Below are 23,736 nucleotides of genomic sequence, written 5' to 3'. Positions count from 1 at the left end.
AGCCACTGCAGCCTTGACCTGCTGGGCTCAGGTGATCCTACTACCGTAGCTGGAACCACAGATACGTACCACCACACCTGGCTAATTTTTTGATTTATTATAGAGATGAGTTCTCGACATGTTGCCTTGGGTAGTCTTGAACCCCTGGACTCAGGCAATTCTCTCGCCTTGGCCTCCCAAAGTGCAGGGATTACATCCAATTTTTATTCCACTATAATCTGAGAAGCTGTGTGGTATTATTTTGATCTTTCGAAATTTGTTCACGTTTGATTTATGTCCAAGAATGTGATTGATCTTGAAGTATGTTCCATGTGCTGAGTAGAATATATACTCTATAAATGTTGGGTGGAATGTTTTGTAGATGTCTATTAAATCCACTCAATCATGTGTCAGGTTAAGGTTCTGGATCTCCTTGTTCATTATTTTTTGCCTCAATGATCTAGAGCTGTAGTGGGGTATTTAGGTCCCCAACTATGATTATGTGAGCGCCAATGTCCTCTCTTAGTTTACTTAGTAGTTGTTTTATAAAACATGGTGCTCCTACATTGAGTGCATATATGCTTAAGATGAATATTTCTTTCTGGTGGATTGAGTCTTTTATCATTATGCAGTGTCCTTCTGACTTTTTGATAGTTTGAAGTCTGCTTTGTGTGATCTCAGAATAGCTATTCTTTCTTTCTTCTGTTTTCCATTTGCCTGAAATACCATTTTCCAGTCCCCGACTTTGAGACTGTAGGTGTCCTTTGCAGTGAGATGAGTTTCCTGGAGGCAGCAGACTGTGGATCATGCTTCTTTATCCAGTTTGCCATTCTGTGTATCTTCAGTGCACTTTAGTCCATTCACATTCAAATTGATTACTGAAATGTGAGGGCTGTCACAGGGCTCTTAGGGGGTTACTTTCCTTTTTACTTTTTTATTTATATATGTGGTATTTCATTTTTGTGAGTGCTCTTTATGCTCTGTTGACTCTGTGCTTGCCTGTATTTTTGTGATGAGTATGACCCTCCCCCAACCTGTGTTCAACAGTTTTTGGGCAGGGAGCTGGAGTCTCACTCTGTCGCCCAAGCTAGAGTACAGCCACTGCAGCCTTGACCTGCGGGGCTCAGGCAATCCTTCTGCCTCAGCCTTCCAAGTAGCCAGAACCACAGGGGCATGCCAACACACCGGGCTAATTTTTTAATTTATTGTAAAGATGAGGTCTCGTCAAGTTACCCAGCCTGGTCTTGAACCCCTGGGCTCAGGTAATCCTCTTGCTTTGGCCTCCCAAAGTGCTGGGATTACAGGCATGAGCCACTGCATCTGGCATGTTCAACACTTTCTTAAGCATCTCCTGAAGGGCTAGTCTGGAGTTGGCATATTCTCCTTAGAATTGAGATGTGTGAGAAGGATTTTAATTCTGTCACTGATGAAGTTTAGCTTGGTGGAGTAGGAAATTCGTGGTTGAAACTGCTTAACATTAGGAATGCTAAAGATTGGATTCCAGTCCCTTCTGGCTTATAGCATTTCTGCAGATAAGTCTGGAGAATTCTGAAGGGTCTTCCCTGGTAGATAGTCTGGCCTTTCTCTCTTGCTGCCGTTAGGATTTTTTTCTTCCATGCCTACTTTCTGGAGGCAGATTACTATGTGCCTTGGGGATGGTCTTCTCATGTGATACCATGCAGGGGTTCCCTGAATTTCTTGTGCTTGAATGCTCACCACTCTAGTGAGATATGGGAAGTTTTCTTGGATGATCTCATGTAATGTTTGTACCATGGTGTTCTCAGTTTTTCTTTCTGCTTCAGATACCAATCTGATGTAGATTTGCCTTCCTGACATAGTCCCATATCTCTCAAAGGCTTTGTTCTTTCTTATTGAGCTTTTATTCTGTTTTTGATAGACTGGGTTAATTCTGTATTTTGGTCTTCAAGTTCTGAGATTTTTTCCTCTGCTTGATTGATCCTGCTCCCTATGCTTATTACTTTGTTTTTGATTTCCAGGCAGAGTCCTTTATTTCCAGTATTTCAGAATAGGCTTTTCTGAAACTGGCCAATTTCACTTTACTTCTTGTACAACCTCAGTGAGTTTAGCTTCTTGTTTCTCTTGGTTTTCTCTGTTCATTTTAGCCATTCAATCTCTGATTTCTGTGACTGTCATTTGGAGCAGGTCATCTAAAAGGGTTTCCATTGTTTGTGCTCTGATAGCTGTTTTTTCGGTCGCTGTCTCTTTAGTACTCTGAAGGCTGCCTATAGTATTTTTTTGTTGTTGATTTTTCCTCATTTGTGACAGGCCTCTCTTCCCTCTCTGTAATTCCTTTTGGTTTTGTTGTGCTGAAGCTAGTCACTGGCCCTCTGGCTGGTGTATTTTCAAGTGTGCTTTTTCGGTGGATGGCTTCTAACTCATGTAACAAAGGATCTGAAGTCAGTTCTCACCTAATCCAATTCCACCCTTTAGGTTAAGCAGTCCTCACCTCTGGTCTACTCTGAAGGACAGATTAAGCCTGGCATCACATTAAAAAGGACAGATTAAGCCTGGCATCACATTAAAAAATGGGGTTCTAACTAGGGTGAGACACAGGAACATTTTAGGAGGTGCCCACTCTCAGGTGCTGACCTGTGCTTGCAAGAGCCTGAGAGTGAATGTCTTCAATTGTGTCCTGGGTGCTTCATGTCTCTAATACCAGCTAGAATTAGCCTTTCTTTTCATTAGGACTGGGGCCTCACCTTAACCTTTAGCCTCCTTGGTTGGGAACCTGACAACTTACTTAGTTTTCTCTAGTCCCCTTTCCTTATGGAACTAGACTATTCCTGTATACTTGATGGACTGTGAAATGAAACACAATCCTGGTTCAAGTCCAATCTTCACCATTTATTAAACCTCTTTAAAAATAATCTCTACAGTCTGTTCTCGATTATTTTTTTTGAGTTGGAGTCTCACTGTCACCCAGACTGGAGTGCAGTGGCCGCTCCTGGCCACTACAGCCTCGACCTGCTGGGTTCTGGCAATCCTCCCGCCTCAGCCTTCCAAGTAGCTGGAACTATAGGTGTGTGCTACCACACCCGGCTAATTTTTGATTTATTGTAGAGATGAGGTCTCGCCAAGTTGCCCAGGCGGGTCTCGAACCTGCAGGCTCAGGCAATCCACTCACCTTGGCCTCCCAAAGTGCTGGAATTACAGGCCGAGCCACTGAGCCTAGCCTACAGTTTGTTCTCCTCTGTACAGGAAGACAGGGATCTGCCTCTCCGGGTTTTGGAAAATATTACATGAGAGAATACATATAAAACACCTGGCACTTGGTAATCATGCTGCAAATGGTATTATTATTGGAAATAATTTATTAATAGGCTTCAAACACATAAAACACTCTTTTAGACGCCAATAGAGATGAAAGGAGTAGGCTCAAAACTAGGGTATCAGGATTCAGGGAAACTAGGAGGAAGAATTTCCTGACCATGAAGGTCCTTAAGAGAGATGTGGCCAGGAGCAGTGGCTCACGCCTATAATCTCAGTATTCTGGGAGGTGGAGGTGAGAAAACTGCCTGATCCCAGGGGTTCAAGAGCAGCATGGGCAACATGCTGAGACCTCGTCTCTACAATAAATCAAAAAATTATCTGAGTGTGATAGTGTATGCCTGTAGTTCCAGTTACTTGGAAGGCTGAGGCAGAAGGATTGCCTTAGGCCAGCACATCAAGGCTGCAGTAGTTGTGAGTATGCCACTGCACTCCAGTATGGGTGACAGAGTGAGACTCTGATGACAAAGAGAGAGAGAATGAATGAGAATGAGAATGAATATCATTCTTGAGGGAGGACTTCAAAAACAGAAGCATTTCTCATCTGCTAGGGATGGTTTGAATGTAGGCCTACCTGAAGGGAGATGTGGCCAACAAGTTTATGTATGTTTCCTTCTAGTGAAGGAATAAATAGAAAATCCCTAGGAACTTAAAAGATGGAGTGTTGACATATTAACATAAATACTAAATACTAAATAGTTTCACTAAGAGGGCCAATTAATTTAAGGAAGACATCAACAGAAGGGCCAAAGAAAAATTTCCCCAATTAGAGTATTATAAAAATAAAGTAAAAGAATAGGGAAAGATTTTCAATGTTTACTGTTTCTCTTCTTGTCTTCAAAGAAGAGAACCAGAATTCTACCTATCTGGAGTAATCTTTCTTTTAAAATTTTCATATCTCCAGCTGGCAACTTAAGAATTTCATTCATAATTTTTCCCTTCTCTCATTTTTATTTCTTTTGCTACAGCGTAAATCTATTTTTTAAAAATCTGTACTCACTGGAAATAGCCAACATTAGGTCACCTTCTTCCAGGGGCTCGAATTACTTAAAGGAAAGTATTGCATCACTAGTTGTCTGCCCAGGATTAAAAAAATTGTTCAGTCCCCTTCTTTCTTTGTTTCCTTTTTCCTAAATACCATCAATAAGTTATCTATTGACCTCAGGACCCAGCCATGTATGCGGCAAGAGGAATAGGGATCACAATATATGTGTGGGACTATTACTCACTTTGCTTTAGAGATGAATTTATAAGTGTCATTCCAGTAAGCCAGGAGATCCGTTGCCTCTTCATCATATACCCGGATGTTATGATACTCAAAGACTCCTGGGAAGAAGTTATCTATCTCTCGAGTGACATTCAAGATATACCGTACCCTGAAAGGAAAGCAAGGGAGAATATATGCTCTGCTACTCAGGCCAAATCCAACTGCCAGCACTTTTTTTCTTATTTAAAACTTGTTTACTCCATAGGCTGAAATAAGATACAAAAATAATGAAGAAAAGTCAAAAAACTAACAGGCTGTATTTATTTAGCAGATAAATTACATAACAGAGTTCCTGGGCATACCTGGGTACCCGGGGGTTACTGAGCAAAAGGCTATCTGCCATGTTCAACACCTAAATTCCATTTTCACCTCTTTATAGTCTTTTGAAAATATACCTTGTATTTTACCTTCCCCCAACAAAAAAACCCCACAAAAAACCCCAGAGACTCATAATCTGACAATTTCTTTTTCTATTACTAAAATTATCAGCAATATAATCTGTTCTATGGAAGCTATTTGTATAAAAAACAGACAACTGATTGTATCCCAAGAAAAAAACAGAAAAGGGAAAATTTCCTCCTGTTTTTTCTAAACACCAGATTGTTAGACTTTGCTCTATTACTTTCTCTAAACCAAATGAAAGACAAATGAGGCCAGAGCTAGAAGGATTGGAGAAAGGTTGGACTTAAAACTCCCTTAAATTCCATCTGGCTGCATTCCTGGCTGCTATGGCAATAATATGTCTGAGGCTTCTCTCATATTGAGATACTTGCAGGAAAGGGTTTCTCTATCAAAAAATTTCTTTTATTATCTCTCTCTCTCCACAAAATCTCACTAAATGTGTGGGTTTAATTTACCAAAAGCTATCTTTTCTTAATGTGGTGTGGATTTAGATGTTGCTGGAGTTTACTCCAATAATGTAACATGGACTTAATCATTTCTCTTTGAGAAGCTGCTTCCTTCTCAGAATCAAATGTGGGGTTCTACAAACTTAATTTCTGAAGTTAATGAAATGACTATGAAAAAATAGAGCAGCCACAGCTCACCAGCACTGTGGTTAAGGTCAAGTGGCCAAAATTTTTCTGGGATGTGAAATGAATCTGTTTTAACTTAGAACCATTATTATCACACACACACACACACACACACACACACACACACACAATTTTTTTAATTTAAAGAGCAAACTCACAGTAGGAATGTGAAATGATACAATTACTGCGGAAAACAGTCTAGCAGTTCCACAAAAGGTTAAACATAGTTATCTACCATATGACCCAGCAATTCCTCTCCTAAGAATAAGACCAAGAGAAATAAAAATATAAGTCCACCCAAAAATGTATACAATAATGGTCAGAGCAGCATTATTCAAAATAACCAAAAAGTGCTCTTTGTCAGTTGATGGACATTAGTGATTTTTAGGGATTGTGGGGAAGAAGGGAAATGGGGGTGACTACTAAAGCGTATTGGCTTTCGTTTTGGGTTGAAAAATGCTCTAAATTGATTGTGGTTATGATTGTACAGCTCTATGAATACACTAACAATTATTAAATTGTATACTTTATTTTATCTCTTAATTTATTTGAGATGGAGTCTCATTCTGTTGTCCAGGCGGGAGTGCAGTGGCACGCTCATGGCCACTGCTGCCTCGACCTGCTGGGCTCAGGTGATCCTTCCGCCTCAGCCTTCTTGAAACTACAGGCACACACCATCACACCTGGCTAATTTTTTATTTCCTGTAGAGATGAGGTCTCACCAAGTTGCCCAGGCTGGTCTGGAACCTGCGGGCCCAGGTAATCCTCTTACCTCGGCCTCCCAAAATGCTGGGATTATAGGTGTGAGCCACTGCACCTGGCCAAAATTGTAATTTTAAATGGGTGAATTATATGGTATGTGAGTTACATTTCAATAAAACTATTAGGGAAAAAAAAGGCTAGCATAACTTTCTTAATTTATTTAAAATAAAAACAATCTCTCACCTCTAATCCCAAACCTCAGTAATGGATTGTGGCACTATTTCTCCAGAGGCAGGACACAACTTTCCAATCCTTATCATTACAGAGCTACAAGCAGTCAGTGCCCAGTGGAACTGGAATTTCTTGAAACTTTCCAGTACTAACTGACTCTATATGGAGTAGCACTTTACTTGAAGTTAGGTCCAAAGTCAGTAGACTGGGTGGAAATGGCCTTAATGTAAAAACTACACTTGAAAAATCCCATAAATCACCCACAGGGGGTAGTCCATACAGTTCCGTGTACAGATCTCTCCAACTGTACTTCTTCACATTCTAAAGGTTAAGAACCACTACATTTAAGAAACAAGATCTAAGTGGATGTCTAGAAATCCAACTATACTTTTAAAAATATAATTAGATATAGCTGCATTTTATAATTTAGCCTTCTAAGAAGTAAATGAGATTATAAATGAGATTATAGGTCTCATCTTCAGCTGGGGTTACATTCTACAATGTAACCAGAGAGAGAGAGAGAGAGAGAGAGAGAGAGAGAGAGAGAGTGTGTGTGTGTGTGTGTGTGTGTGTGTGTGTGTGTGTGTGTGTATGTTGTAATTCCAATGTAAGTTACTGCTATATCAAATCTCAAGATTTTACATTAAACACTATATCTCTCAGAATGATAAGAATTTTTTTTTTTTTTTTTGAGTTGGAGTCTCACTCTGTCGCCCAGACTGGAGTGCAGTGGCCGCTCCCGGCCACTGCAGCCTCGACTGCTGGGCTCCGGTGATCCTTCTGCCTCAGCCTTCCGAGTAGCCGGAATTACAGGCATGCACTACCATGCCTGGCTGATTTTTTGATTTATTGTAGAGATGAGGTCTCGCTGCCCAGGCGGGTCTCGAACCCACGGGCTCAGGCAATCCACTCACCTCAGCCTCCCAAAGGCACGGGATTACAGGCTGAGCCACCAAGCCCAGCTGATAAGAATTTTTAAACCTTGATGATTTAGGAGGTTGTCAAAAATTTTGCCCCACTCCCAAAGAAATCTTAAGGAGACCCCTGTATATGCAGTAGATACGGTTGCTGTTATTCTAGTTGAATCAGGGGTCTTTACCCTTCAGGGGAAATTTCAAGGATCCTAATAAATAAAAAACCTATCTAGGGTTAAGCTTCCTAGGCCCAAAGAGGGTAAATATCATACATAGGATTAGAACCCAGGTCTCTGGATTCCCAGCACTGTTTACTAATTGATTTCTCTCCTTATTTACAATTAGGCAAGTCACAGATCTCATTTAGGTGAATTTACCTATCATTCATTCACATTTACTGAGTACCCTGTTGATATAAGGCTCTGAGCTAGGTAGATGTAAGCTACACGTAAGACTAAGATACAGTCCCTGCCTTCAAGACATCTAGACTCTATGCTAATCAATTTAAATTTTCCAAGTTCTATATATTTTTCAAATCTTAAATTAAGCAACCAGAAATCTCCCCCTGGAATTCTCTATATACTTATTTGGCTTCAGTCCTGGTCCAAGTTCATTTTAGCAATTATGAAATACCTTTCTTCTGGTGGAAAAAGTAGGGACGGCTGGGCTTGGTGGCTCAGCCTGTAATCCCGCGCTTTGGGAGGCTGAGGTGAGCAGATTGCCTGAGCACGCGGGTTCGAGACCCGCCTGGGCAACTTGGCGAGACCTCATCTCTAAAATAAATAAAAAAATCAGCCGGGCGTGGTTGCGCATGCCTGTAATTTTGGCTACTCAGAAGGCTGAGGCAGAAGGATCGCTGGAGCCCAGTGAGTTGAGGCTGCAGTGGCCAGGAGTGGCCACTGCACTCCAGTCTGGGCGACAGAGTGAGACTCCAACTCAAAAAAGAAAAGAAAAAAGTAGGGAGTATATACTAATGATAAAGATAACCAGAAGGCCCAGGTGCTTCAGGAGCTGCGGCTTATGGTGCAGACATGGCCAAGTCCAAGAACCATACCACACACAAGCAGTCCCGAAAATGGCACAGAAATGTCATCAAGAAACCCCAATCACAAAGATACGGGTCTCTTGAGGGGGTGGACCCCAAGTTCCTGAGGAACATTCGCTTTGCCAAGATGTACAACAAGAAGGGCCTGAAGAAGACGCAAGCCAACAACGCCAGTGCCATGAGTGCACGTGCTGAGGCTATCAAGGCCCTCGTAAAGCCTAAGGAGGTTAAGCCCAAGATCCCAAAGGGTCCTAGCCGCACGCTTACTCGACTTGCATACATTGCCCACCCCAAGCTTGGGAAGCATATTCGTGCCTGTATTGCCAAGGGCCGCAGGCTCTGCCGGCCAAAGGCCAAGGATCAAACTAAGGCCCCGGCCGCAGCTTCACCTGCAATTCCAGCTTCAGTTCCAGCTCCTGCTCAGGCTCCCAAAGGTGCCCAGAGCCCCACAAAAGCTCCAGAGTAGAGGCCTCTGTCTGCCAATGTGTGGACAGAAGGACCGATTTGACCCCCAGGATACTGTCTGAGTGGGGCTGGTGTCCTCCTGTGCTATTTGGACAAATAAACTTGAGACAGGAAAAAAAAAAAAGATAACCAGAAGGCTGACTTGTAGCTGAGAAAACAGTTTACCAGCAATCAGACAGGTAGCCATCACTATCTCTGAGTCTCAGTTGGTCTCATCTCTATCTGCAATAAAGAGTTAGCATGGCAAATTTCAGACATGATTTTTCCCTTTTGGGGATGATCTTACCCCCTAAGGTGAAGTCCAATGAGACACTTAGTAGGCATTAATTAAGGGAAGAATGACAGCTATTTGATTGTTGAATGTTCACTCTAGTCTCAATTACTATAATCAAACTCAATAATCATGTTGTTTAGGGACAATTTTCTTAATGTAAGGCAGATCTTCTTGTTCAATTTCGTAAGTTTGTCCATTTTATATTCATAACCTACATTGTCTTCAAGTAACTTATTATGAAAGGATAGGGACTGAATCTTAATTTATCTGTGGATCTCTAGCACCTAACACTGTGCTTGTCCCACAGAAGATGCTCAAAAAATGTTGAATGAACAGCTCTGTGAACCTTACATATTCAGTTCTATGTATTCTTATAAAAAAAACAGGAAGCAAAAACTACATTTGATTTTAAACAGCATTAAAGGATTGCACATTTATTTTTGAAAGCTATTTCATTAAAATGGCTGATCTTTCTTGGGAGGTAGGAGAATGAAACAGTGGGAGAATAGCTGTTTTTATTTTTCTTAGATGACATCTGATTAGAATCAACTGAAAAGCTTTTTTAACATTTTTTTAAAAGAGGTGAGGTCTTGTTGTGTCACCTAGGCTGGAGTATACTGGTGCAATCATAGCTGTTGTAGCCTTAAACTCTTAGGCTTCAATGATCCTCCCACGTTAGCCTCCCAAGTAGTTAGGACTACAAGTGTACAACTTCGTATTTGGCTAATTTTTAAATATTTTTGTGGAGATGGGGTCTTGCTATGTTGCCTAGGCTGGTCTCAAGTGATCCTCACGCGTTGGCCTTCCAAATCACTGGGATCACAGGCATGAGCTATCACGACCAGCCAGAAGCAACTCAAGATTAAAGTTACCCACTGACATCTCTTTGATGGGAAATGAAGATAAAACAGGAATTTCTGTCACATGGGAGTGTCAGCAATTGTTATATGCTTACCCTCGGTTCTGTAAGTCCTCTAAGTTGGAGGCATTCCATTCTGAGCCCTATGGAGTCAAAATGACATGGTTAGGGAGTAGTAGCAAATCAACCAAACAACACTTGAAAAGCAGTTCTGTGAGGGAAGCAGAGCTTTTAAAAGAAGGCTAATAACATCTACTCAGTGCCCTGTAAGTGCCAGACACTTCATATGTTATCACATTTAGTTTTTACAATAAGAATAAAAAAGCTATCTTAATCAATATTTTTACAGATACAAAAACTGACTCTCACAGAATTTGACTATATATATATATATTTTTTGAGTTGGAGTCTCACTCTGTCTCCTACACTGGAGTGCAGTAGCTGCTCCCGGCCACCGCAACCTCGACCTGCTGGGCTCTGGCGATCCTTCCGGCTTAGCCTTCCAAGTAGCCGGAACTACAGGCATGCGCTACCACATCTGGCTAATTTTTTTTTTTTAATTTATTGTAGAGATGAGGTCTCGCCAAGTTGCCCAGGCGGGTCTCGAACCCGCGGGCTCAGGCAATCCACTAACCTCGGCCTCCCAAAGTGCGGGATTACAGGCTGAACCACTGAGCCTCGCCACCATCCCATTAATTATTTTGGACACTCAAACTGTTCTGAATTTGGCCACTGGGAATCTCTTCAAGCTGGCACCTTCTGATATGATCCAATTAGTTTTAGAATGCTTTCTTGCTTTCTGGTACAAAAAGTTGTTTCGGATTCACTTTGTGAGTGGAATCAACCATTTCCTCAAAGAACCCTAATTTCTTTCAGTGAAATGTTATTTTGTAATCAAGATCTAGGCATTAATTAGGTATCCTCGTTACTACCAGGTGTCACTGCTTCTAAAACCTTTCAGTGGATAGGCCAGGTACAGGGCTTATGCCTATAATCCCAGCAATTTGGGAGGCTGAGGTGGGAAAATCATTTGAGACCAGAAGTTCAAGACCAGCCTGGGCAACATAGGAAGCCCTTGTCTCTACAAAGAAATACAAAAATTAGCCAGGTGTAGTGGTGCATGTCTGTAGCCCAAGCTATTTGGGAGGCTGAGGCAGAATGACTGGTTGAGTCCAGGAGGCTGCTGTGAGCTGTGATCATGCCACTGCACTCCAGGCTGGGCGACAAAGTGAGAGTTCTGAATCAAAAGCAAAACAAAACAGTAACAAAAAAACCTTTTTTTTCTGAGTTGGAGTCTCACTCTGTTGCCCAGACTGAAGTGCAGTGGCCGCTCCCGGCTACCGCAGCCTAGACCTGCTGGGCTCCGGCGATCCTGCTGCCTTAGCCTTCTGAGTAGCCGGAATTACAGGCATGCGCTACCACGCCCGGCTGATTTTTTGACTTATTGTAGAGATGAGGTCTCGCCAAGTTGCCCAGGTGGGGCTCGAATCCGCAGGCTCAGGCAATCCACTCACCTCAGCCTCCCAAAGGCACGGGATTACAGGATGAGCCACCGAGCCTGAAAAACTTTTCAGTACATAGAGCTAGGAAATATTTATCTTTTTTTTTTTTTTTGAGAGCGTCTCACTCTGTTGCTCCGGCTGTAGTGCGGTGGTGTGATCCTGGCTCACTGCATTCTTGACCACCTGGGCTCAGGCAATCTCTGCCTCAGTCTCCTGAGTAGCTGGGGATTACAGGCATGTCCCACCATGGCTGGCTTGTTTTTGTATTTTTTGTAGAGACAGTGTCTTACTTTGTTGCCTAAACTGGCATTGAACCACTGGCCATAGTGATTTTCCTGCCTGGGCCTTCCAAAGTGCTGGGATTACTGGTGTGAGCTACTGTGTCCAGCCCTAGAGTTAAGAAATACTTCTAAAACAATACTGAGTTTACACTCATCCTCCAAGTTCAACACCACAGGGTTTTTTCTCACCCTCTTGCCATTCTCCCATCATTTCTATCTCCCTAATCTCCAGTTAAAACCTTGATTTCCAATAACTCATTTAACCTACTTACAAAATAAAGTCAACATTATTACACCAATACCACAACCAACAATAAACCTATTAATTTTCTTTGTAGTTTTTCCCCCCCTTGTTATATATCTCACTAACAGGTATCATCACAGTATTATGCTTACAAGTTATTTTAATTAATTTCTTTCTATTAAGTTATCACAATTTGATATACATTTGTGTTAATTTGCTCCTGTTTAATTTTATGTGTGTGTTTTCATTTTATTTTATGTTTGAGTTGGAGTCTCATTCTGTCACCTAGACTGGAGTGCAGTGGCTGCTCCGGGCCACCGCAGCCTTGACCTGCTGGGCTCCGGTGATCCTTTCACCTCAGCCTTCCAAGTAGCTGGAACTACAGGTGCACGCTACCATGCCCGGCTAATTTTTTGATTTATTGTAGAGATGAGGTTTTGCCAAGTTGCCCAGGTGGGTCTTGAACCCGTGGGCTCAGGCAATCCACTCATCTCAGTCTCCCAAAGCGCGGGATTACAGGCTGAGCCACCGAGCCTGGCTGTGTGTGTGTTTTTCAAGAGGTAGAGTCTTGCTATGTTTTCTAGGCTGGCCTCAAACTCTTGGCTCAAGCAACACTGTCACCTCAGCCTCCTGAGTAGCTGGGACTACAGACATGCACCACTGAGCCTGACTTGTGTTCAATTTTATTTTATTATAATTTTTTAGCTAGTTAAGTGTGGTATTCAATTGTAGAGTGTGCTTTTTCCATTCCTTTCTATTTAATTTTTTGAGTAAGCAAAACGTTTACATGATTCAAAGTCAAAAATTTATTATAAAGTAAACTTAAACATCTCACTCTCACCCCTCTCGCTGCAATTCCTTTGGGTAACCATTTTCATTAGTTTCTGATTTATTCTATTTATGCTCTATTTTGAAAAAAATAAGCAAATATATACTTATTATTACTATTTTTTACTCTTATTACCAATTCTTACACAAAAGTAGTATAAGTGGTATATAAAAGTAGTACATACAATTTGTTTGTCACACTTTTCATTTTACCATATATCCTCAAAACTATTCTATATAACAGTTCATAGAAATATTCCTTATTCTTTCTTATATCTGCATAGTACTTCATTAGGTAGTAATAAAATAGTTTGTTCAACTAGTCTCCTATGAATGATATTTCATATTTGTGAAAAGACTTCTGGGTCAAAGTCTAAATGTAGTTCTGTTAGATAATGCTATATTTCCCTCCACAGAGGTTGAAACAATTCTGCATTCCCACCAGCAATGTATGAGTGTCACTTTCCTCACAGCCTTGCCAACAAAATGTGTAGTTAAGCTTTTGAATTTTGCCAATCTGATGGGTGTAAAATGTTATCTGCGTAGTTTCACTTTGTATTTCTCTTGTAAAAGTGAGCAAGGTTCACTTTCTATTTTTGAGCTATCTGTTCATATCTTTTGAAAAGGAAAAGGAATATATCTTCTGAAAAGGCAAGTACTTTAAAAGAGTTTATCTCTTTCAGAATTAGTGGTATTAAACAGAATTTAGCCTCAAGAAGAACCCGAGAAGACTTGGGTTCAAGTTCTGACTCCTCCTCTTACAGGGAATAGGGCAAACAGCTTAACCTCTCTGTCTTTACTTTCTTATATGTACAATGGAACACCTTTCCCACTCCAGTCCTAAATATTTAATGGGTATCTTCCCTTCAAATTATACACATAAAGTTTTTCCTAAATTAAAATAAGAAAACCTCCTCTCCACTGTGAATTCTCCTGTAGACTCTGTCCTTTCTGCCTTCTCTTCATAACTAAGACTCATAGAAATAAAGTCTAATACTCACTTTCTCTATTTCCTCATTTCCCATGTGTCTCAACCCATACTACTCTAATCTCTGTCCTCATCATGCTAATGTTACTAATGCTAATGTTACTAATGACTTTTCCTAATTGTCTTATTTAGGGTATCACCTTCATATCTTTATTCTGTTGACCTTCTCTGGATATCTGTTATGACTCATCACACTCTCCTGGAATTAGATCAGACTGTACAAATACCCAGTCTCAAGCCTGGCACAATAAAGAAGATCAACAAATGTTTGTTGAATGAATGATTGAGATAAGTAATGAAGCACTATAATAACTGTCAAATGTTATGTAAGTACTATTATCATAAATGATTTGTAATCTGGCTGTTGAAATGGAAGATCTCAAGGACAGTGTGTTGAAGTTTCATTTAGGAAAAGCAACTGAACTTTTCTACAAATAAAGGGCTTGGCTGACTTTTTTTCAAAAAAATATGGGAGGTTCTGAAGGCTCTGTGCTCAACCTTATAAAACTAGCCCCCAGACCAAAGAAACAGGCAAGAACTGCAAAGGACTTCAAGGAGACAGACACCAAACAATAAGAGTCAAGTGGTTAAACTGGAGCCAGGGAAATGTGGACTCCTCACTTCTTAATTTAGAAATCTAAATAATCTGTGGAACTCTGTCCAGTTAGATGGAAACAATCTTGACATGATGGGAAAAGTCCAAAGTCCATGGTTTTCATCTACCTGTGTGAAGAGAGTTCAATCTGATAATCTGCAGTTGACACCTACCAAGAGGCAAAATCAATTAGAGGCACTGGTTACTGACTCAGTGAAGTCCCTATAAAGTGACTTGGGTTGTGGTTAGGGCTACTTCAGGTTCAACCTGAAAGAACTGGAGTCACCTTGGTCTAACGACTTTTCTGTTCTCAATACAAATGCCATGCACTTAGCCTCCTGGGTCCTCCACAGATTCAATCTTTTGCCCCCTAAGGCTTACAACGACATAATTCTATGGGGGTTTCTATTATGTTCTATATAATTATGCAAAGCATAGTCTAAATTTACTGAAGTATGAAGTGAAATTTTTGGACAATAATACATTTAAAGTGAGTCATCTTTCACTCTGTTGCCCCCAAAGACTCAAGTGATTTCTTTTCAAATGTTATCCTCAGGAAATAGCTTTGCTGGGGTCCAGTTGCCCAAGCAAAACAGAAGACAGCATATTTACAGCAAATAATGATTGCACTGGGGGTTTTGCTAAGCCAAATACAACTTGACATAATATCCAAGGACTGATATCTCTGTCCATATTGACTTTATCATACTATGCCTATACCCTCAATACCGTAAGTCACATCACTGTGATAACCAAGCATAAGCTCTCTATTAACTTTTCCTTTTAAGTTTATGCCACACATCTCCAGTTCAGGGGCAAAAATAATAATAAATATTATTAAAACAATCCATTTGATTAACTATCTCATCTATTCATACACCTTCCATTTCTCTGCACCTACAATAAAAATAACCAATTTGAGGCTGAATTTTCCTTTGAAAAGGAAACACTATTCTAAAAAAATCTGTACTGTCAAATCCTGAAAAAGATTATCAGCAGTAAAAACTCTACTTTTTTTTTTTGATTTGGAGTCTCACTGTTGCCCAGGCAGGAGTGCAATGGCATACTCATAGCCACCCCACCATCGACCTGCTGGGCTCAGCCTTCCAAATAGCTAGAACTACAGGCATGTGCTACCACACCTGGCTAATTTTTTTTTTTTTTTTTTAATTCTAGAGACGAAGTCTCACCATGGTGCCCAGGCTGGTCTCGAACCAGCGGGTTCAGGCAATCCTCCAACTTGACTTCCCAAAGTGCTGGGATTACATGCTTGAGCCACCGTGTCTGGCCTGATTACTTTATAAATTCATGAGCAAAATTACTGGTTGTGTGTCCAATATTCTTGTGTTTCCTTTGTTTAACTAAGAAACTTGCCTGCTTTTCTGTAAAGGGTCTCTGTTAACATCTAGCTTTTTCTCAGCCAAATCAGATAGCCTTCAGGAAAGCTGTTGATATGACACTGAAATTTAGTTGGGCAAAGGTTTCCAGCTCAGAGAAATGGTACACTCATAAGGGTGTGGAAGTACCTCTTTTTCTAGAAACACCTTGGCTTCCCACCAATCAATCCTCTCTTCTTACTGCAGGTTTTCTTTAAACCATGCTCTACACTTTCCCTCTCCTTACCAGCTGGACACCTTTTCAAATAAACAGATCTTTGTGCAGTGTACTGCAGAGCTGAGCATTCTTCCAATGGGCGGGACAAATCCTGCTGCTGCTCTTCACACAATCTGGTTGAGTTCCAAGCATGGCAGCTATGCACAAGATGAGATGACTTTGCAGAAAATTAACACCATCACTTGCAGCTAGAATAAGATCTCTTTTTCCGTGTCAATTGCTGGAAAAGCCAGCAAGCGCAAAGACTCAGTGGAGAAGAGACAGAGGTTTGGACATAGGCTATGGTGGTGTAAACAAAGGGAGAAAACAACTAGGGAACAAGTGTAATAAGATGTTTAGACAATGTGTTCATGTACTTATATTGTTAAACAGGAGTTAAATTACAGGATTCTCCTCTTTGGAAGTTTTTTCCCCAAACAAGAAAAACATTCGCAATGGAAAGAAAATCTCCATTTTCTAGAAAACAGAATTGTATCAGAAGCTGAAGAGATTTTCCTTTGTTCAAAAATATATACATATCTTTTACCATAAGACTCTCTAAAATTATTTTAAAATAAAAAATTTAAATAGGTACATAAATATGTATTACAAAAGCAAAAAAACTCAGTATGATAGTATAATAGGGAATACATGTCATGAATTTATCCAAACTCATATAATGTACAACATCAGGAGTGAATCCTAATGTAAACTATGGACTTTGGTTGATAATAATGTGCCAAATGCAGGTCATCAACTGTAACAAAAGTACCACTCTGGTGGGGAGATGGTGACAGTAGGGAAGGCTATCTATGTGTTGAGGCAGAGGGTATATGGGAAATCTCTGTGCTTTCTGCTCAATTTTGTTAAATTTGCTAAAACTGCTTTAAAAAAATAAAGTCCAAGGCCAGGCACAGTGGCTCACACCTGTAATCCCAGCACTTTGGGAGGCTGAGGTGAGAGGACGGTTTGAGTCCAGGAGTTTGAGACTAGCCTAGGCAACACAGTGTGATCTTGTCCCTACAAAAATAAAAAAATTAGCCGGGCTTGGTGGCTCAGCCTGTGATCCCGCACTTTGGGAGCCTGAGGTGAGTGGATTGCCTGAGCCCGCGGGTTCGAGACCCACCTGGGCAACTTGGCAAGAGCTTATCTCTACAATAAGTCAAAAAATTAGCCGGGCGTGGTAGTGCACGCCTGTAGTTTCAGCTACTTGGAAGGCTGAGGCGGAAGGATCGCTGGAGCCCAGCAGGTCGAGGTTGCGGTGGCCGGGAGTGGCCACTGCACTCCAGTATGGGTGACAGAGTGAGACTCCAACTCAAAAAATAAATAAATAAATAAATAAAAATTAATTAATTAACTGGACATGGTGGTGTGTGCCTGTAATCTGAGATGCTCAGGAGGCTGAAGTGGGAGGATTGCCTGAGTCCAGCAGGTCAAGACTGTAGTGAGTCATGATTGTGCTATTGCCCTGCAGTCTGGGAGACAGAGTAAGACCCTGACTCCATTAAAAAAAAAGTTCTTATATCATATGTGTGTATATAAATATATGTGTGTGTATATACATATACATACATAAAATTTAAAATGTTTGGAAGGCAATAACAAAAGGAAACAGTGATTATCTGTCCTGGTGATTAAATGTAACAATTTATTGTTTTCTAAAATGTTCTACAATGAACATGAATTATTTTTGCAATAAGAGTACTATTAAAATTTGCTTGTATGCCCTAAAAATATTCCATTTATGGAGGGGCTAGTTATTGAGTGTGTGGTACCAGAGACACAGGGAAACAAGTCTAAAATAAAACAGAAATTGGCCAATCAGAAATTGACTGTATTTGATATTCATCATGACTACATCCTTCTAGATGTTAAAATCCAAACTCAGTGGGAAAGTGACTTGCACATTTGTAGCTTTGGTCATTTTCTAACATAAGCTCTTTTTGGTTACAGGCGTTTGCCCTTCATAAAAACGAGTCAGGTTACATAGAGACTTTTGGGGGCAGGGCCCGTTTGAATAAGTGACTCATAAGTTTTCTATAGATAACACAAAGATTCTTTCCAATAATACAAGAGCCAGATATATTTGAATCCCTGTGGAAGTATACACAAGAGAAAACAAAGCCAGGTGCCTTACAAATGGAAAGTCAATGCCGGTTTTACAATATGATCTGCATCCAGAAATGGCAACATATATTGGTCAAGTTAAAGTAATAGAAAAGAAGTCACCCTTCTAGCTCACAGCTTTTCATGAGTAATTTTATAGCTATATATCAGTATGAATCACTCTAAAGTCACTTATACCCTATAGAGTGTCAACAAGTTATTTTAAGGCACAAGCCTTCAGTGGCACAGTCTGATTGTCTCATGAAATAGACTCTTGAATATTCAGAGTGAGGTGATCCAATTTAGTCATTTCCTATACATTTATCCCTCCTCTCTCCTGTTTCCTAGTCTAATCATTTCACAGTTCACAAATATCTTCACCATAGAAAGGAAGTGAAATTCAAACCAATTGATTTAGTTCCTTGTTAGAATTTTGGGTCAAAGTGTGTGGGAAGTGGATATAAAAACTAAGTTTTGGCATTCTCCACTGATTTCACTTATTCTTACTAACATTGTTTCTACAACCATGTACAGATGATAACTAACTGTCTAACATTTGAGAGAAAAATATATCTTGGGATTTTAGGAGCTTTCCTAATCCATCTGCCAGAGAAGGTCACTGAATGTTCAGGAATCATGAAGAACAACTTTTAGTCACTGACCTTTTGGTCATCACAAAACTATTTGTGGGACTCAAAATGTTGCTACAGCCCAGGCATGGTGGCTCACGTCTGTAATCCCAGCACTTTGGGTGGCCAAGGCAAAAGGACTGCTTGAGCCCAGGAGTTTGAGACCAGCTTGGGACATAGTAAGACCTTGTCTCTACAAAAAAAATTTAAATATTATCTAGGCATGGTGGTATGTGCATGTAACTGTAGCTATTCGGGAGGCTGAGGTGAAGGATCAACTGAGCTCAGGAGGTGGAGACTGCTGTGAGCCAAGTTCATGCCACTGCGTTCTAGCCTGTGCGACAGAATGAGACCCTGACTCAAAAAAAAAAAAAAAAAAAAAGCTACAAGGCTTCATGTATTTAAAAGTCCGATAATCTTTCCTCTCTCAGTTGTAAGTAGTTCTCACTTGCTCTGCTCACATCAGACTTTAGACATATTTGGCAGATTTGAAAGATACCTTAAAGGATCATCCTATTTAGAAACACTATATAAAACTATCATGATCTGGTGTGGTTTTGACTTTGAGTATTATGAAAAGCAGAGGAAATATTTAACAACCTTCAGAAGGGTTAGGTATGGTGGTTCATGCCTATAATCCTAGAATTTGGGTGGCAAAGACAGGAGGAGTTTGAGACCAGCCTGAGCAACATAGTAAGACCCTGTCACTACAAAAAAATTACAAAATCAGCCAAACATGGTGACACATGCCTGTATACAGTCCTAGCTACTTGGGAGGCTGAGGCAAAAAGATCACTTGAGCTCAAGAGTTCAAGGCTACAGTGAGCTATGATCATGCCACTGCACTCCAGCCTGAGTAACAAAGCAAGCCCTTGTCTCTAAAAAAAAAAAAAAAAAAAGAAAAAACCTGTAAAACGGAAAGCTTGGGCTGGGCTCAGTGGCTCAGCCTATAATCCCAGCACTTTGGGAGGCTGAGGTGAGTAGATTGTCTGAGCCCGCAGGTTTGAGATCAGCCCAGGTAACTTGGCAAGACCTTGTCTCTACAATAAAATAAAATAAAAAAATTAGCCAGGTGTGGTAGCACACACCTGTAGTTCTGGCTACTTGGAAGGCTGAGGTGGATGGATCGCCGGAGCCCAGCAGGTCAACGCTGGAGTGGCTGTGAGTGTGCCACAGCACTCCAGCCTGGGCGACAGAGTGAGACTTCAAAAAAAAAAGAAGGAAAGTCTGATTTATAGCATTTGCCAATATTCTTGGTGAAAATATTATTCCCATCACAGTTGATTTTTATCCACCAGCTTGAGGTTGCAACTAAATGAGGAACTGGAAAGAGATGTTGCACACCATTATATAACATTTCCATTATATAATAAATGTAAATAATCTTAACAGCACAGACAATATTAAAATGTAATCAAATAATTAGGAAATGATGAGGTCTGAGAAATTATCTTTTTTTTTTTTTTGAGTAGGAGTTTCTGTCACTCAAGCTGGAGTGCAATGGCATACTCACGCCCACAGAAGCCTCAAGTTGCTGGGTTCAGGTGATCCTTCCATCTCAGTCTTCCAAGTAGCTGAAACCACAGGTGCATACCACCATGCCTGGCTAATTTTTTTGATTTACTGTAGAGATGAGATCTCAAACCCCTGGCCTCAGGAAATCCTCTCATCTCTGTCTCCCAAATTGCTGGGATTATAGGTGGGAGCAACCACACCCAGCGTACCTTTGTTTTTAATGTTACATTTATATATAATAAAAAAATTTTTTTTTTGAGTTGGAGTCTTACTCTGTCGCCCAGACTGGAGTGCAGTGGCTGCTCCCAGCCACCACAGCCTCAACCTGCTGGGGTCAGGTGATCCTTCCACCTCAGCCTTCCACGTAGTTACAGGCGTGCGCTACCACGCCCAGGTAATTTTTGATTTATTGTAGAGATGAGGTCTTGCCAAGTTGTCCAGGCGGGTCTCGAACCCGTGGGCTCAGGTAACCCACTCACCTCGGCCTGGGATTATAGGCTGAGATTACAGGCTGAGCCACCGAGCCCGGCTTATATACAATAAAATTTAACAGTTGATCCCCATGAGTCAGCACACCACTTTTCGTGGAGCTAAAACTTACCAAGAACACGTGCTCAAATATCTGTGTAGGGCTATCCATCTGACCAAGGATCACTATCATTTCATTATCTATAAATTCCTTGAATTCCCGCAAGTTGCACACCATTTGCATTTCCAACTCTGTTCGTATCTGAAACAAAAATGATATTCTGTACTAATCTCCATAAAGTCCCTCTGTACTTTCAACCACGTACCATTTCTAGCTCCACACTCATTGTAATCCTACTCCTAGCCTTGGAATAATGAGAACTCAATGTCTCTTACCTCTTTGGATGTAATGTTCTCCAAATCCTTCTGCATCATAATCTCCCTTAATTTGGTTTTAATTAGCCTTTCTGTACGCTCACGCTCAGTTGGTCTGAGAAGAGAGAAACAGTGATTTTTCTTAAGCAGGAATCTAAGTAAGAAAGTAAATGCACCAACTGAGTATATTTCCAACTTGGCAAGCCTTTTCTCTATTACTCTCAAATTTGTATTGTGGGTATGGCAAAATAAAATTATATTTTACAAGTTTATTTTCAGAATGTAAACAGGTAGAAATTATTACTTTGAAATACACTAAATATAAATATAAAGAAGTAAAGACAAATTAGGTACACTGAGTGTAATACTTGAATGGAGAACCATATCCATAATTTTCCCTTTAAGTACCCCTGGGTATCACTTACTGAGCTAGAATACCAAGTTGGGTAGACTAGTGGTAAGATCCACTATGGAATTGCGTCAGCTTTTTTGTTTTTATTTATTTTTATTTTTTAGTTGGAGTCTCACTCTGTCACCAGGCTGGAGTGCAGTGGCAAGCTCACAGCCACTGCAGCCTAGACCTGCTGGGCTCAGGTGACCCTTCCGCCTCAGCCTTCCAAGTAGCCAGAACTACTGGCGTGCACCTCCATGTCCAGCTAATTTTTTGATTTATTGTAGAGATGAGGTCTCGCCAAGTTGCCTAGGCTGGTCTTGACCCCGTGGGCTCAGGCAATCCTCTCACCTTGGCCTCCCTTCTCAAAGTGCTGGGATTATAGGCGTGAACCACTGCACCTGGTCTAATTGTGTCTTTTTATAACTTAAATGCCACTCTATTCTGACCATTATTCAGTGCTGTGGTTCTAGAAAGTGGGAAAGAAAGAAGAGTGATTCTGCCTTGTTCAATAAGATGAATTCTCTTCCAAAATGAATTGCAGGGATCAACTACCTGGAGTACTTCCATCCAAAATGCTTTCTTTTTTATGACATTCTCATAATATCTCTGTGAAATTGTTGTCCTCATTTCACAGGTAAAGGAAACAAAAACTGAAAAGTTAAATGACATGCTGATAAGCACACTAGCAAGACAATCAGAACTCTCAGTCCAGTCTAACACTCCACCTGCAGAAGTATGTTGCTTCCCTTAGAATTCTGACTCTCTTAGAAATAAAATCACCCTTGGAACTTTAATATAAAATCAAACTTATTAGCCGACCTTCCAATTATTAGAAAGGTTCATTGTAACTGGATGCTTCTCTCTAAAAGCATTATTTCATACTATACAGAATTTGAGTGAGGCTGACAGAGCACTTTTTGTCTCATCTTTCCCCTATACCTATTCACAAAAGGTATCTACTCTGAACTTCCTTATTTGGAGATGAAAATGGACTAAGCCTTCAGGCATCCTGCCTGCCCTTGCTGCCCACAGTCTTATCGCTGGCTGCAAAAATAGCTTCAGTAATCTCCAAAGATGGATGCTCTAACTCCACAATCTGGGGGTTCCTGACCACTTGAGTTCTTAATTTCTCATGAAGCTTACAGAATAGTGCTAATTTCCTTTCAATTAGTCAAGACATTCTTGTCTTGAGTAGGATTAAAATTCTTATCTATGCTTCATTTTTCCTAGCTGTAGCTAATTGTAGAAAGTATAATTTCAGTCTTGGCATTAACAAGAAATACTTGTAAAAACAAATTTCAGCACCTGTAGGCATGGGTTAGAGTCCCAAGTTTCCAAGCAATCTTTCCTTTGATCCTTCACACTTGTTTGAGGCAGGGTGGTTTGGCAGCAGACAGACTTAGTAAAAAGTTTTAGCCCAATCATGCTACTTACAGATAGTGTGATTTTGAACAAGTTCCTTCTCTTCCCTGAGCCTCTGTTTCCTTTTCTACAAAATGAGGACAGTAATAATACTCATCTCATGAGATTTTTATGAGGATTAAATGAGATACCACGTATGAAGTGCCTAGCATAACATTTCGTGTACACAGAGCGCACCATATACATATATTCCCCTCTCTCTTTCCTTAGATTTCAAAATATAAACTATTCACAGTAGAGCACTTAAGTCCATTTTGGCATACATCCTCCCTGTATTCTCAGCATTCTCTTATAGGCTATTTAACTTAGGAAGGAGGAGGGAATGGAAAAAGCATTATAACACACACTTTTTCCTCCTTGATTTAACTGAAGAAAAATTTGGAAATACAGAAAAATGCAAAGAAAATAAAAATAACACACACAAAAAAATCTATCCAGAGATAATCATTACTAATACTCTGGCCTATAGCTTCTATGTATTCTTTTCCTATGAACAGATAGACATTTGTTTACTAAATATATCAAAATTGGAGTTACATATACTCTAAGAACTGACATTTAATGAGTCCCACCTCTCTTTTCTTTTTTTTTTTGAGTTGGAGTCTCACTCTGTCGCCCAGACTGGAATGCAGTGCCATGCTCCTGGCCACCGCAGCCTCTACCTGCTGGGCTCCAGCAATCCTTCCGCCTCAGCCTTCCAAGTAGCTGGAACTACAGGTGCGCGTTACCATGCCTGGC

At 40.6% G+C, this 23,736-nt stretch overlaps 2 protein-coding genes across 3 annotated transcripts in view; one reads left to right on the top strand and one right to left on the bottom strand.

The window, feature by feature from the left end:
- The window catches only part of SSH2 (slingshot protein phosphatase 2), a 293,047-nt gene that overhangs the window by 18,245 nt on the left and 251,066 nt on the right, over nt 1-23,736 (bottom strand). For both annotated transcript variants that reach the window (XM_008059339.1, XM_008059340.2), the window contains 4 exons: nt 21,204-21,297; nt 20,941-21,069; nt 10,155-10,201; nt 4,497-4,643 (listed from right to left, as the gene is read on the bottom strand). In XM_008059339.1, the coding sequence (XP_008057530.1) occupies nt 4,497-4,643; nt 10,155-10,201; nt 20,941-21,069; nt 21,204-21,297 (417 nt within the window). The remainder of the gene's footprint in view (nt 1-4,496; nt 4,644-10,154; nt 10,202-20,940; nt 21,070-21,203; nt 21,298-23,736) is intronic.
- LOC103261759 (60S ribosomal protein L29-like) lies at nt 8,447-8,926 on the top strand. The gene has a single exon (XM_008059337.1). The coding sequence runs from the start codon at nt 8,447-8,449 to the stop codon at nt 8,924-8,926; it is 480 nt and encodes a 159-aa protein (XP_008057528.1).

The sequence above is a fragment of the Carlito syrichta genome, unplaced genomic scaffold (genome assembly GCF_000164805.1).
Source record: "Carlito syrichta isolate Samal-C Ts95f unplaced genomic scaffold, Tarsius_syrichta-2.0.1 Scaffold304000, whole genome shotgun sequence".
Classification (NCBI taxonomy): Eukaryota; Metazoa; Chordata; class Mammalia; order Primates; family Tarsiidae; genus Carlito; species Carlito syrichta.
The sequence above is the reverse complement of the archived record's forward strand: the minus strand, read 5'-3'. Positions and strand labels throughout refer to the sequence as shown.